The sequence below is a fragment of the Brachycentrus maculatus genome, unplaced genomic scaffold (genome assembly GCF_059751285.1).
Source record: "Brachycentrus maculatus isolate JH-2025_06_01 unplaced genomic scaffold, ASM5975128v1 h1tg000060l, whole genome shotgun sequence".
In the NCBI taxonomy this organism is placed as follows: Eukaryota; Metazoa; Arthropoda; class Insecta; order Trichoptera; family Brachycentridae; genus Brachycentrus; species Brachycentrus maculatus.
The window spans coordinates 600376-616049 of NW_028280814.1; the positions used below are offsets into that span (position 1 = coordinate 600376).

The following is a 15674-nucleotide window of genomic DNA, read 5'->3' on the forward strand; positions in this document are numbered from 1 at the left end:
GCTTTCAACATCAGACATTGGATATATATTTATATAAATAATTAAAAAAAAAAAAAAGTCTTTCAATGTTGTACATTGGACTTATATAGTGGATAAGGAAATGCAAGAATGGATTGTTAGAGACTGAAATACATAAGGTTTGAATTATATTTATTGATTATGTTTTAACTTAAGAATATGTTATCGAAACAGACGTTGCGGTGCTTATATTTATACCCAAAAGTATTTTACTGCAAAATTGAAACTTGTTTGATATTTATCAAGTTAAATAACAATAACATCTAATTAATTTGGTTTACTTATTAGATACCTTTACCATGTATATTTTGTGTAATTGGTTTTAAATTTGTACCATTTTGTAAAAGTAAATATTTCTAGGCTGATAAATTAGCAGCCGGGTTGATTGAAAGTGGATTACAAAAAGGCGATAAGCTTGGAATTTGCTCCCCAAACTCAGTAAGATGGCTCACTACCTTGTTTGCCTCTTCAAGAGCAGGACTTGTTGCGGTAATTATTTATTTTATTTATTTATTTATTGGTATATACGCCTGAATGCCTTTTACATGCACAATCACAGCAATAAAATGCAACGTAAGTATACATATTAACCTTTAACCGCCCAGTGGTCCTTTGAGGGACCGCGGATTTGCATCGTTCAATGCCCACGGGTCCCATACAGGACCGGTGATTGTGATGAATTTCGCTATTGGATTACACTGGTTTATGACTATAGTATTCAAAATATGAATATTACCTTTTTTTGAGGTCAAGGGATCTTGCATCCCTTATGTCACTGCGACCATATTGAGTCTATTGTGACCTCCCTCTGTATCACAGCTCACTCCCAAGACCTACGTGAGTCATGTAACTCACGACCTGTCTTGGTGGTAGGAGCTTCACCTTCTCGGAGTCCAGTAGCGGTTCTCCAAGGATGTGACTTCGTTTGCAAGCGAGTGCATCACAATTATAGAGAATGTGGATTGGCGTTTCGTTATCCTCCATACAAAATCTGCATACTGGGGAGTCATGAAGTCCAATTTTTGTCATGTGTTTCCTCAGTCTGCAGTGTCCTATCAAGGTCCTGGTTAGGATCCTTATTTGTTTTTTGCTAAGCTTTAGAGCTTCTGTGGTGAATTTCCGCAAGTACCCCACGATCAGTTCCTTTGCGTGTTTCATCCCTGAGCTTTTGGACCAGATCTCTTGGCTTTTGTCCATGGCCCAGTTTTATTTATTATATAATATTAACCTTACGCCCAATATTACCTTACCTAAATAATGTCTTTGAGATACCGATCCATCATTTTATTTTTTGTTCCGGTAAATATTTTACTCCGGTAATATTAGTGTTTATACCTGCATTACAAGGTGGACTCTTGGGAGATGCGTTGTGTTTTATTAAGTGGACTGTTATAAAACAAAGCTGCTTGATTACGGTGAATTATAAACAATCTTTTATTTTGATAATGCTTTTAATTTTACCTAAATAGGACGACTAATTTTAGAGATGTATTTATTTTTATAACAGCTACGCATGGTGGCAAGTCGCGCGAATATTTTTCAAAATATTTTACAAAATATTTGGGCAGGTCGCTACCCTTATTGAACGCGGCGCATGAGCGTCTAAAGATTAAAGTACATAACATAATATAAAATATATACATATAAAGGTAAAAAGAGTAAACAAAGCACAGTACGATTAATATGTATAAAGTGTTGAAAAAATTTCACGCAAAGTTATCGTAAGAATATTATATTCACATGTCGTTTGAATTTAGAGTCATCAGACATTGCTGTTTGAAATGAGTGAAGTCAGTGTCGAATATATCTATATGATTTATAGTACTGTTTACAAGAAATTGAATTCTACGCATGGGTAGATGCACGCGCAACACGCAAATGAACTGATCATGGGGTACTCGCGGAAATTTACTACAGAAGCTCTAAAGCTTAGCAAAAAACAAATATGAATCCTAACCAGGACCTTGACAGGTCACTGCAGACTGAGGAAACACATGACGAAAATTGGACTTCATGACTGCCCAGTATGCAGATTTTGTATGGAGGATAACAAAACGCCAATCCACATTCGCTATAATTGTGACGCACTCGCTCGCAAACGAAGTCACATCCTTGGAGGACCTCTACTGGACTCCGAGAAGGTGACGCTCCTACCACCAAGACAGGTCGTGAATTACATGACTCACGTAGGTCTTGTAAGTGAGCTGTAATACAGAGTGAGGTTACAATAGACCTAATATGGTCGCGGTAACATAAGGGATGCAGGATCCCTTGACCTCAAAAAAAAAATGGGTAGATGCAAGCTGTAGTTTGTTTTAGTTTGACGATAATGAAACAGTGAGTTGCTGCGTGTACTTCTATTATGTACTCAAATGTTTATACATAAGTTGCAGGAGTCAAAAAACAATTTATCATAGAATTTAATAATTTAAATTTAAATAGTAGGTCGTTTAGTTTTCTTCTATTTTCTAAAGTTTGAATACTAAGATTACTAAGAAAGGATATTAATTCTTTTTTAATTTATAAATTCTACTGGAATATTTAATTTGTTGTTGTATTTTCTTGTTTTTTTTTACATGAACTTTATAATTAGGTTACTGAGTTATATTCTAGTTGGCTTCTTACAAATGCTACATATAATATTTTCATTATTAATAATGTCAGTAATTAGGATTTGAAAGGAGATAAAATCATCTTTCAGGTTCCGATAAATCCCGCTTACCAAGAAAAAGAGCTGGAGTTCTGCCTGAAGAAAGTTGGGGTCAAGGCCTTGGCAATATCATGCACATTCAAGAACCAGGATTACTATGAGATGATTCAGAATATTGCTCCGGAGATCGGCACATGTATTCCCGGGGAGCTGAACAGTGCTAGACTTCCAAGCGTGAAGTCAGTCATTACCTTGGATGATAAGAAATTAGAGTAAGACTAAATAAAAGAATTATATCATAATTATGTCCCCATTCAGACAAAAGCGATTAAATACATTTAAACCGCTATCTATCGTTTTTAAAGGGACCTATTGAAATAAACTATGAATACGGGAAAACAATGAATGCGGGATTAAGAAGTCGAATCCTTTCCTTCATGTGTTAACAATCGAGATAACACTGCGTTTATATGATGCAGTGCCCTATGCACCTTTGGGGTGCGGATAAGGGTTTGAAGAACTGTGGTGTTAACCATTCAATACAAAAATATATTTTTATACATTTAGAAAGAAATATTGGTGAGGTTGATTAAGCTTATTTTTTCAGTGGAGTGCTCACATACAAGGAAGTTTTATCAAGAGGCAGTCCAACACTTGCGCAAACTATTTCCCCCATGCAAAATTCTATTCCATCAGATTCTGGATTTGTCATTTTGTTTACATCTGGTACTACAGGTAAGTCAATATCACACTTAAAATGGACAAGATAATTGACAATCACACCTTTGTACAGTATACATTCTGGCCAGAATTATAAAAAATTAATAAAAACTTGTATTTGTATGCTAATACGTACATACAGTCTGTAGATTTTGTATGGAGGATAACAAAACACCAATTCACATTCTGTATAACTGTGACGCACTCGCTCGCCAACAAAATCACATCCTTGTAGAGCCACTACTGAACTCCGAGAAGGTGAATCTCTTACCACCAAGACAGGTCGTGAGCTACTTGACTCATGTAGGTCTTGAGAGTGAGCTATGATACAGAGGGAGGTCACAATATATCTAATATGGTCGCAGTGACATAAGGGATGCAAGATCCCTTGGCATCATAATAAAAAATAATAAAAAAATGATAATAAATTCATTTTTTCTATATTTCTGCACGCACTTTATTACACAATTGGTAGATGTTGAAGGTGATAGAGTGAGAATGAAATTGTTATTGAATTGGCATTCTCAATTTGAATATCGTAGTCGTACAGGAGAAAGTGACCAGCTAACAAAACGTAAAATGTTCAAGAGAGCCATTTAAGTCACTTTTGCTTGGCAAGAAAATAAACATCAATGCAGTTTTAACAAGTCTATATATTATACTTCGAAGTTTAAAATCGCTTTGGGACTTTTTCAGGGCAATATCAAGTTAGTAAGATATCAAATTGTCAATAATCACGTTTTTGTAAAAAATGCACTTGGTCACTTTCTCTTGTATGACTACGATATCTTGTTTACATTGATAGTTTAAAAAAATGTTAAATCTAGGAAGTTTGTGTTGTTACTACTTATGGATAATTTATAAAATTACTTTTAGGGAAACCCAAGGCTGCTCTACTCTCACATTTTACTTATGTAAATAACAGCTGGGAGTTTGGTTACAGGAATGAGTTTGGAGAAAAGGAACAGAAGATGTGTATACAGGTTACGTAAAAATACTTGAATTAATAGAATTAATAGGTATGTGTTATTGTTAGGTACATATCGTACGTACGCTAATTTAAATATTTGTAGAGTTTGTGAATATAAGCAAAAGTGTCCATTTATTCAAATTTGCAATGGTCACAGCAAAGTACAAGTATTAAATAACGTAACAATGATTTTGTAACTGAAATTTTGATGACTGATTTGGACTTAGTTAATCGTTCTTATTCTATATTATTCTTAAGTCTATATGGTGACAAGCTTGTATCACATCAAGTTTTGATGACACAGTCATATTATTGTTTGTATGGAACCCATTCGTTGAAACTGTAATAGTGGTTGGTATTAGACATGTTTTTGTCTAAGGGATTTAAAATGTTTTGATAATTATGGAGTAAAAGTGGAAATATATTAAATTATTAATATTGAATACGATTACATTTTATGTTTACATACATTTTTACATAAATAATCAGATAAACTTTAGTCAACATCAGAATTAAAAATTTGTTTTTAGTATTATTTTTTCTCTTGTCAGTTTCTCTTTGAATACATTAACAATATTTCAGGAATAGATTATAATCTATTCCTGAAATATTGTAGTAACAAATTGTGATCTTTCAGGTCATTGAATTGGGTGTTCTTGTAAATATTTCTGGTAATTGTTTATACCAGTGGTTCTTAACCTGTGCTCCGCGGAGCACTGGTGCTCCGCAGGCTTGTTACAAGTACTCCGATAAATTATGAAAACCAAGATTTAATGTTGGCAAATATCAAGACGATGAAGAATTAATTTATCTATCAACAGGTCGCACTCTTAAAATAAAAGTCTCAGAATTAACTCATGAATTTTGAATATTTGTTTAAGACAAATGAATACCCAGCTCTCTCCATAATGGCAATGAAAATTTTACTACAGTTTTCAACCTCATATTCATGTGAGCTAGGTTTCTCGACATTAACCTATATTAAAATGAAAAAACGCGAAAGGCTTAGCAATTTGGATGAAGAAATGAGAGTAGCTATATCAAATATTAGACCTAATTTGCTAAAATTTGTAAATGCCGACAAGCTCAGGTGTCGTATTAAATTATTTTTGCCGCAAAAAGTTTCATTGGAGTATTTACGTTTTCATGTATTTTTTAATTAATGTAATTTTTAAATTGTCTGTTATAAAATAATCAGTTTTATTTTTAATCAAAGTTATCTTTCTATGTTTTTTGAATCTTTAGTTTTGGTGTACCGCAAATTTTCCTTATGACCAAAAGTGCTCCCTGACTTCAAAATGGTTCATAATCACTGGTTTATACTATAGCTTGAACATAGGTATTTGTGAATTTAAATTATGATACATATTTATATTCTCATCTTGCGATTAATCTAAGTATTTTTACAGATCCCTTTGTTTCATGCATTTGGTCTTTTAACTGCTTCAGCAGCTCTTCAGTACGGAACTACTATTGTCATCCCAGCACAGACTTATAACATTATCAAAACATTGCAAGCGATTGCAGAGGAAAAGTAAGTTTCCACATGGTTTACTTTTATGCTAGAGATTTTTATAAGAGACTGAATCAGAAATGTGGGAATCAAGAAAAAATGCAAACAAATGGGTCATTATTTACTGGACAGAATGGCAACCAGGGCAGTAAAGTAGAGTTGAACTAGGAAATGTGGCTGATCAACCAACATGATGGGTAATGATATCGCCCATATTCCCGGAAAGGAATGGTTGAAAACAATCTGGAATGGTGTTGTGTGTTAACACACTCCAAATATGAAACTAACATTAACAAACCATCACGCCGTTTCTCTGTAAGGGTAGGCAAAGAGAATACAACGCCGCACCACTCTATCTTAGCAAACTTTCTTAGCTAAGCAGGATTGTGTACTGCAAGTTTAGCTTTCAGTAATAGGTTTTATTTGCTATAACTGATTTTAGTTCACCATTTATTCTGTTCTCAGCATTCACTCTCTTTTCTATATCTGTATCAATCTTTCTATCCCTAGAAAACATACTTCCCAAAATCAATTACCTGTTCCATAATTTCCCCACCTACCAATATTTCACACTCGGATCTACATTTATCTCTTTCAAAAACCATAATTTGGGATTTACAAACTTTCATCGACAAATCACTTTCTTTGCACACCAATACCTGCAGGTCTTCTCTGCTGTTGGCCAGAAAAACAGCATTTTCAGCATACAAAACGGATCAGACAGTCAAATTATTCATTCTAGGTCCAACATTTAAACCTTTCGGTTCTTTCATGCAATTATCCATGTACAGATTAAACAGGTACGGCGACATTACACCCATTATCCCTGTTTAACACCTTTAGAGATGTTAAACCAGGATGAAAATGAACCACTTACCCTAATGCATGCAGTGCTCGGCTGTCCAAACTCAAAACACAGTAAGGGACTTTTTTTTTGTAGTACTTTTTTTTTGCATTTTTGGACTAAGTAGATTCTACTTAGTCAAAAAATGCGAAAAAAAGTCCCTTACTGTGTTTTAAGTTTGAATAGCCGTACTATCCTGGTACAAAGCTGCAATGCCTTGGATGAGTTTACTGCTATACTACATACTCAGATAATACCTTCCATAGTTTCGTTCTATCAACTTGGTCATATGCTTTTTGCAAATCCACAAATACGCCGATAAGCTTTTGGTTTTACCCAAAAACTTCTCCATTATATCTCCCATTCATAAATCCACTCTGAACATCCCACACTTTGTCCTTCGTTATGGTTCTTACTCTTTCAATAAGGATTCGTCCATACATCTTACCAACAGCACTCAATAGACTGATTGCCCCCACATTCCACCCGAGATCCCTTTCCCTTGTAAAGAGGCATTATGACTACCCTTCTCCAATTGACAGGAGTATAACTGTCCTCTAGAGGAGACAACGGTTTAAAGAACCATGTGAGAACGTCTTTGCCACCATTCTTGATGTATTCTGCACCAAAATTATCCAATCCCATCTCGCTTTCCGAATACTACTATAAAATAAAATAAAAATTAATGGAATATTTTTAGGCTTTACTCAAGTACCTACTAATGTACTTTTTATTATTATAACTATTCAGAAAAATCATACACTTTAAGTGAACTTAAGAGGTTTTTATATTATCAAGAACTCAACAAATTATTCTAACCCGGGCAGCATTAAATAAAAACTATGTTGGCCCATCCGTTAAAACAAGTTTTGCGCAAAAAACTTTTTCATTCCTTGCGCCAAAGATATTTAATTTGCTGCCCTAAACCATTAAGAATTCCAGTAGTGATCAGGTCTTTAAGAACAGTGTCCTTCGATGGTTGCTTCGCATTGGAAGGGACAAGGTAGAAAGTGATTTAATTAAAGTCCAGGTGTAATTATTTTATTGTAAAACCTTTATGCTGTTAATTATTATTGTATCTCTTGTATGTAATGTATATAATTTAAAAATAAAAAAAAAACAACAAATAATAATAATTATTACACATATCCTTCATGTTTTTATTTATATTGGATTAGGTGTTCGGTGTTGACCGGTACTCCAACAATGTATGTGGATTTGGTGAACTACCAGCGTAGTAAGGGAGGGTCGGTCGGCAGCAGGGATGGACCCATACAGGGAGTGGAGACAGCCATCACAGGGGGAGCTCCGTGCTCTAGGCATCTAGGGGAACAAATCACGGACTATCTAAGAGTGAAATCTCTCAAGGTATATTAAATATTAGGCTATTATCCTTGGCTCTACCCGACCGAGTTTCTCCAGGGTATGCTTGGCTACAATAGTTTAGAGACTAGAAGGAATGTGTATTTGATAATGCATTTTTATTGATTGTTGCGCGGTATGATCGATAATCCTGAAATTATCCGGAACATTGGCCTGTATGTTCCCGATAGTTACCTAAGACAGCGTCGACATAGATTGTTTCACATTCCTATACACAAGACCAACCTGCCGATGGTTATGCCTGTAAGAAAAGCTACCGCTATGTTGAACAATATCTCATTGGATATTGATCAGTTCCATGTGTCTGAAGGAGTTTTCCGAAGCGGGATTCTTCTACACCTTTAGCAGTTTATGTTCATTGAAAATAAATAAATGGAATTGAATTTAATTAAATACACTACGGAAGAGGACGATATTCATAAGACGATAAGAGGTTTCCTTTAGAAAAAAACGTGACTTATACTGATACACCTCTGATCTGATACTAAGTTTGTAATGTGTATGTTAACTATAAAATAAATAAACTGAAATTGAATTGAAAAAAATTAAAATAAACTCGCTAACTAAGAAACGTTTTGTTATACGGTTAATATTTCAAACAATTAAGTCACTCATTTTATAAGTCTACACCTATATCACCTTTATTGATTTATTTCATTAACACTTTTCAGTCAGTATACGGGATGACAGAAGTTTGTGTAGCTTTCTCATCTGGTCCAGGAGATGATGTTCTCAAAGCAACTGATACAGTTGGAAGACTTTATGGACATTGTGAAGCTAAAGTAAGTACCAATCCTCAATTTCTATACCAAAATGGCAGCCCTCAATGAATGAGTAAGATTACTGCACCTTATTTTGGAATGATGTATAGTAAGATTGTACTTTCGGTCATATATACACCGCAGGACAAAAAAATTTACGAGTTTACTTGCTACCGCACGCCTTGACTTTACTGAACTCTTTTTCTAAGAAATCCTTTATCGATACCTCTTTCTTTTGTTCAATAAATTAAAGACACTTTGTGTCACCTTTCTACAATATTTACATTTTAAAATGTCTCAACAATTTTGTTTTACCCGCGTTTGAGGGAACATAACACAACAATCATGGAAAGTGCAAAGCAAATGTCGATTGCGATAAAATCCAAAATAATCACACTGTCGCAACAAAACATATCTAATTGTAAAATATCTCGTCGAGTTGGGTATTCAGAAGGTGCAGTGAGGTTTTTATTTAAAAATTCCAAGAAACTGGATCCATAGAACGGAAAAAAGGAAGCGGATGGGGGCGCGCGACATCTGCCCGAGAAGATCGCTTAATAAAAAAATTGTTATGCGCGATTGATTTTTAACGGCACTTAAAATACACGCAAAGGTGCAGTCTACTAGCTAATCAACATTTTCAGTAAAAATAGTGTCCAAGCGGCTGTTGGAGCATGGTTTCCAAGCACGAAGTCCCGCAAAGAAACCATTACTGACGAACAAAATGCAGAAAGCTAGACTGGATTGGGCGAAGGAGCACCAGAATTGGACCTTGGAGGATTGGCAAAATGTTATTTTCTCCGATGAATCAAAATTCAACCTTTTTGGTCCAGACGGCAGAAAGATAGTTCGAAGAAAACTTGGGGAAAGATACCATCCGTCGTGCGTCACTCGAACCGTTAAACATTCACCCTACGTCATGATTTGGGGGTGCATGACAGCGTACGGTTCGGGACCTCTAAATTTTATACAGGGTACGATGAATGCCATCCAGTACAAAAAAGTGTTGAAAAACCATCTTATTCCAACAATCGAGGACATTACGCAGTATACCGCGGACCCGATTTTTCAGGACGATTCTGCGCCGTGCCATAGAGCCCGCACTGTGAGTACAAATATTTATTTTTTAATGCACTTTGTAGACCACTTGATAAATAATTTATTGTTTTTCTTACAGATTATTGAATACAAGGATAAAATTGGCTTAAAATCGTTGACGTGGCCCGGGAATAGTCCTGATTTGAACCCGATAGAAAATTTATGGGCGATTATGAAAAAAAAAGTTGGGAAAAAAAATAAAAAAAACATTGAGGAATTAAAAAAAAACTTGATTCAAGTTTAGGAAGAAGAAATAACATCAGAAATTTAAGATTCGCTTTACGCTTCGTTAAATAATAGAATTTTACATGTTATAAAAAATAAAGGTGAATTCACTAAGTATTAAATATTTTTAAATGTTATAAATATGTTTAAATGTAAAATACCTTAATTTAAAATAAAGCGATTAGAACCTTCTTCTTAAATATGAATTAAAAAATTACATGTCTTTTATTACTCCATCACAAACACTCGACCATAAATGAACCGTTATGGGTCTCTAAGGTTCGGATAATCTGATACCTGGTATATAATGGCAATTTCTAAGTACAATTCATGAGTAAGATCTTTCATTTTAACCTTGAAGTAACGAGTAGTCATCATATATGTTAAACAATACAAAAAAAACTAATTAAATATCAAGAATAATTCATTATGTGTCAATTTTAGTTTTTTTGAGGACTCGTAAATTTTTTTGTCCAGGGGTGTATATATATTTTTTTTTTATTAAAAAAATAGAAATATTTGTGTTTTTGTTATCTACACAAATATTTCAATTTCATACTATTACTGTGAGCCTAACAATAATAATAATAAATCTTTATTCCAGCTTGACTAAGTGGTGGGCGCAATACTTAGTCAGCCATATATGTTTTACAACATTTTTTTATAAAATTAAATTAAGATAATAAACAAATAAAAATAATGAAAAGAAACCAAAAATGGTTTCGCCACAGTACGAAACTAAACTAAAAAAAAAAAACAAACAAACTGAAAGCTCGAAAGACCTTTGTAGTATGAATATGTCTACGAAAATAAAGGATATGCAAAACTCACACACAGTTTTATTAGGTACCGCTATGGTAGACGTCCTTTGTAGTAATGGCACCACCAGACCTGCACGCCTTCTCATTGATATGGATTCTCAAAATCTAGCGGCATTATTAGAAATAGGTATCAAATTGTGGTAGAGTTGGTTCGAACCGAAAAACTCTGACTTAAGAGTCGGCGACACTAACCACTGGACCACAACCCATAACTTTATAATTATAATAATAATAAAACCCTTATCCGAACCCCAATGGTGCATAGGGCACTGCGTCATATAAACGCAGTGTTATCTTGATCGTTTACGCATGAAGGAAAGGTGATCAGCCCTCCGCTTCAGGTACCAATCCAGGGTAATATTGAATAAATATAACAGTGAAAAAATCACTTATATTTATTTTACCCCCCTTAGGAATCGAACCCGGGACCTACAGAACGGTAGCCGAGCGTGCTGACCATTACACTACGGAGGTGGACAAAAATATAATTATAATTGAACTAAAAATAATTATACTTTGTTATTAGATAATAGACGAGAAGGGTGATATTGTTCCAATGGGTATTCCTGGAGAGTTGTGTGTTAGGGGTTACTCCATCATGCAGGAATATGTCGCTGACCCTCAAAAAACGGCTGAAATGATTACCCCTGACAAGTGGATAAAGACTGGGTAAGTTGAGCCAACTATTTGATACTGCTATGTGGATAAATGTGAATTGGCTAATCTCGAATCATCACACTAGCGACATCTCTTGCCATCACATTGAAATAATTTGGTTTGTTGCTAAGATAAGTGAGTAACATGAGGACGTTCATTGCTTTTAGATGAAATAGAGATATGTCATATAATTATTTATATGCCACAATAATATTTATACATTGTTATATGTTGTAAAGTTATGTGTGAGATGAGAAGGTATGCGTAAGACTGAGACAATCAATAGTATGTAAGTGCGAGTGCATGGGACTGGAGGGTATAGAGCGATTTGTAAATAAACAAATGTAAATTCCATGAGATTCTCGTGTTAGACCTGTTGTGTGGCATTGGCACATCGCTCACTCCTTTCAACAATGTCATATATAAAAAATTGTCAATTTTCAGTTGTGCATGTTTTCGGAATGCCCAAAAAATGTACTATATCCCAGCAAAAGCTGCATATTTTTAACTTAATATTTACCCACTACAGGGCAGAAAGTGTTGTTTTTGCATTTTGAAGAAAATGTGTTGTTTAATTATTTTTTTTTAAATATATTAAATATTTTTCAAATGGAGATAAAACATTCAGGTTTTACCTAAAATGATCTGTTGCACAGTAAAAAGTTCAATAAGTGGCTTGATATTTATTTTTAATATATTGTGTTATATTTATAAACTTTAAAAACGTTCTCCTGAAAAATCATTTTTTTTTATTTATGACGTTCTTGAAAGGAGTGAGCGATATATAAAAAAACTTGATTTTTCAGGAGATTGTTTTCAAAGTTAATAAATTAAAAATAAATTTCAATGTATTAAAAATAAATTCAAGCCACTTCTTGAACTTTTTACTGTGCAACAGAACTTTTTAGGTAAAACCTGAATGTTTTTTTCTTCATTTGAAAAATATTTAGTATATTTAAAAAAATAATTTAACAATACCTTTTCTTCAAAATGCAAAAACAACACTTTCTGCCCTGTAGCGGGTAAATACTAAGTTAAAAATATACTGCTTTTGCTGGGATATAGTACATTTTCTGGGCATTCCGAAAACATGCACAACTGAAAATTGACGATTTTTTTTTATATATGACGTTGTTGAAAGGAGTGAGCGATGTATGAGGAGATGCATTAATGTGGAAAAGGTAAAGAATATTTTGCAAAGATGCGTAATAGTTAGTTAGTAAGAAGAAGAAGAAAAATAAATTTATTGTATTAAAAATAAATATACAATAGATATTTATTTTTAATACATTTTATAATATTCTTAAACTTTAAAAACGATCTTCTGAAAAATCGAGTTTTTGAATTATGACGTTGTTGAAAGGAGTGAGCGATATGTCACTTAATTATTTATATTCCACAAAATGGTAAAATAATGTGTGAGTTGAGAAGGTATGCGTAAGACTGAGACAATAAATGGTAAGTAAGTGCGAGTGCATGAGAGTGGGAGAAAGAGCGATTCGTAATTAACCAAATGTAAAACCCATGAGATTCTCCATATACATACATAGGTGTGTTAGACCTGTTGTGTGGCATGGACACATGGTCTCCTGTGCCATACTTGATTTTTTTTTAGTACTTTTAGTTTTAAAGTACTAAGTTTTACATTAAAAATTGGCATATTATAAATATGTACACAATGTTTGAAATTATGTAGTACAATTTTTAACTAAAAATTTTACAAAAAAAAATTACAGAAGAATTTAGTTAATAAAATGTGATTAATAATAAGTGGTACAAATAACTCTTTTATTATAAAAATAAATTTAATATATTTTTATCTGAAACTTAAAATTAAATTTAAATTTAATATTAATATTTTGTGACTCCTTCACTAAACATGTTTTTTTTTGGTGAACAAAAGTTTGATACAAAAAAGAATGTCATTTAGCTGTACTCTCAACTCGAATTAACATAAACTTATCGATTACTTAGCTATTTGATTTGATTACAGGGACCAATTTGTATTACATAACGATGAATATGGTACAATATCAGGTCGTTTAAAGGATATAATCATAAGAGGCGGAGAGAACATATTCCCTAAGGAAATTGAGGATTTTCTTAATACGCATCCTGATATAATAGAAACACACGTAAGTATGAATAGCATATACACACCACATGATATGTATTGTGAAGTCAGACACCTTCTACCTCATAATAGGGGCTGATAATACAATTCCGTGGTGAAGAACGAGCATATAGCCTCAAAGGCTAGACTTTCCACTCAACTCTTTACCACTCAACAAGATAAGATATACTATATCTCTAGTACACTGTAAAAAGTAGCCAAGTCCAAAAAAATGGAATATTAAATACATAGTTAACAGATACCTCTGAAAAGGTCTGTGCTTCAATCACTTTTATCAAAATTTATACTGCCCATGAAGCGATATGTTTAATAAATTGAGTCGGGGGATGGATTTAGTTCTGTGGTACAGTCTCCTTTTGGTTTCAGGTATTTGGAGTTAAAGACGACCGCCTCGGGGAAGAGATCTGCGCCAGTGTGAGATTAAGGGAAGGAGCTAACTTTGAATACAAGAATTTGAAAAACTTCTGCCAGGGAACCATAGCAAACTTCAAGGTTCCTCGACATTTGAAGATTGTTGACAAATTTCCCGTGACTCCGAGTGGAAAAATACAAAAATTCAAATTAAAAGAAATGGTTGAAAGCGGAAAGCTTTAGGGAAATTAATTTTTAACACCAAGAGTTGTATTTATACTTGCCTATTTATCTCTTTATAGTCTCATTCTTCCTACCAATCTTCACTTGTTAATTACATAACTTTTAGACTTGGGAGTAGTCTACAGTAGTCCAGTGTCATATTGAATAAATCTTATAGTGATGAATTTCACTTCTATTTTTATGATCCCCGGGGAATCGAACTCGGGACCTCGTTTGTGATAGCCAAATATGCTACTATATAGATTTATATTATCCACTGACACTTCGTGATGGAATTGCATTTTTAATTTATTATTAGATTAAAACCAATATTTTTAGCTTTTCCACTTTTTTATTTGACCAGCGACCGGGTTTCGTCGTTACCGACATCATCAGACTGGTCACCAGTCTGATGATGTCGGTAACGACGAAACCCGGTCGCTGGTCAAATAAAAAAGTGGAAAAGCTAAAAATATTGGTTTTAATCTAATAATAAATTAAAAATGCTACTATATGATTGGAAACAAATAAAAGGGGAAGAAAAATAAAGACATTTTTTTTATTAATATGAAATATTTATTGATATATGTATTTTTTATTATATAATGCAATTTACAATACATTTATAGTTTTTAACTCAAAAAATACTTACAATATATTACTCTGTACTCTCATTTATTCAAACTTTGTGAATTTTTTAATACTTAGTTTTGACATTCACCATGTTTTTACATTTACATAGTACAAAACTTTTTTTTAACCCTTAATAACTAAACATTCATCTGGCGGACTACGCAATTAAAAACGTGAAACATAATCAAAAGTATTTATTAAAAATAGGAACTGGTTACATGGCACTTTAGTTTTGTTTATTAGGAATGAATGTAAGAGACATTTAACAGTAAATCGCTATTCCGCACAGCTACTACATATGTCAATATTGTGCGATCCACAAATGGCATTGTATCTACAAATATACTTTAGTTATCTAGGGTTAAAGTACAGTGGAACCTCTCAATGAGCAAAAAAAGTGAAAAGGGTGCTTTTTTTTTCAAAAGATATTTCGCATAACAAGTTACAGAGAAAGGGTCTCTTTTTCACGACATTCACTTGTGAGCCGGGACTTCCATGCCAGTCAAAACAAAGAATGTTTTGCTTAACGAATATGATTCAGGAATGAATTATGATCGTTATGAGAGGTTCCACTGTATGTTTGTTTGTTATATCCATAAAGCTAAATGTTTGATTTTAACTAAACACCTTCATTTAATAGTAGACTCGATATAATTTAAAGAAAATCGAAATAA

The 15674-nt window shown here is 33.4% G+C and overlaps 1 protein-coding gene across 1 annotated transcript; it reads left to right on the top strand.

Moving 5' to 3' along the window:
• The first annotated feature begins 131 nt into the window (after positions 1-131).
• On the top strand, positions 132-14530 carry LOC148311646 (medium-chain acyl-CoA ligase ACSF2, mitochondrial-like). Its single transcript, XM_088256347.1, has 11 exons — positions 132-137; positions 379-507; positions 2720-2940; positions 3276-3403; positions 4265-4371; positions 5768-5892; positions 7894-8083; positions 8770-8880; positions 11530-11672; positions 13654-13795; positions 14161-14530. Exons 3-11 carry the CDS (start codon positions 2831-2833, stop codon positions 14386-14388), a joined length of 1284 nt encoding a protein of 427 aa, XP_088112473.1. The 5' UTR covers positions 132-137; positions 379-507; positions 2720-2830; the 3' UTR covers positions 14389-14530.
• The last annotated feature ends 1144 nt before the right edge of the window (positions 14531-15674 follow it).

Coding starts and splice junctions, on each gene's coding strand:
- LOC148311646 (XM_088256347.1), top strand. CDS start 2,831: ATGATTCAGAATATTGCTCCGGAGATCGGCACATGTATTCCCGGGGAG. Junction 2,941..3,275: donor TTGGATGATAAGAAATTAGA/GTAAGACTAAAT, acceptor TTATTTTTTCAG/TGGAGTGCTCACATACAAGG. Junction 4,372..5,767: donor AACAGAAGATGTGTATACAG/GTTACGTAAAAA, acceptor GTATTTTTACAG/ATCCCTTTGTTTCATGCATT.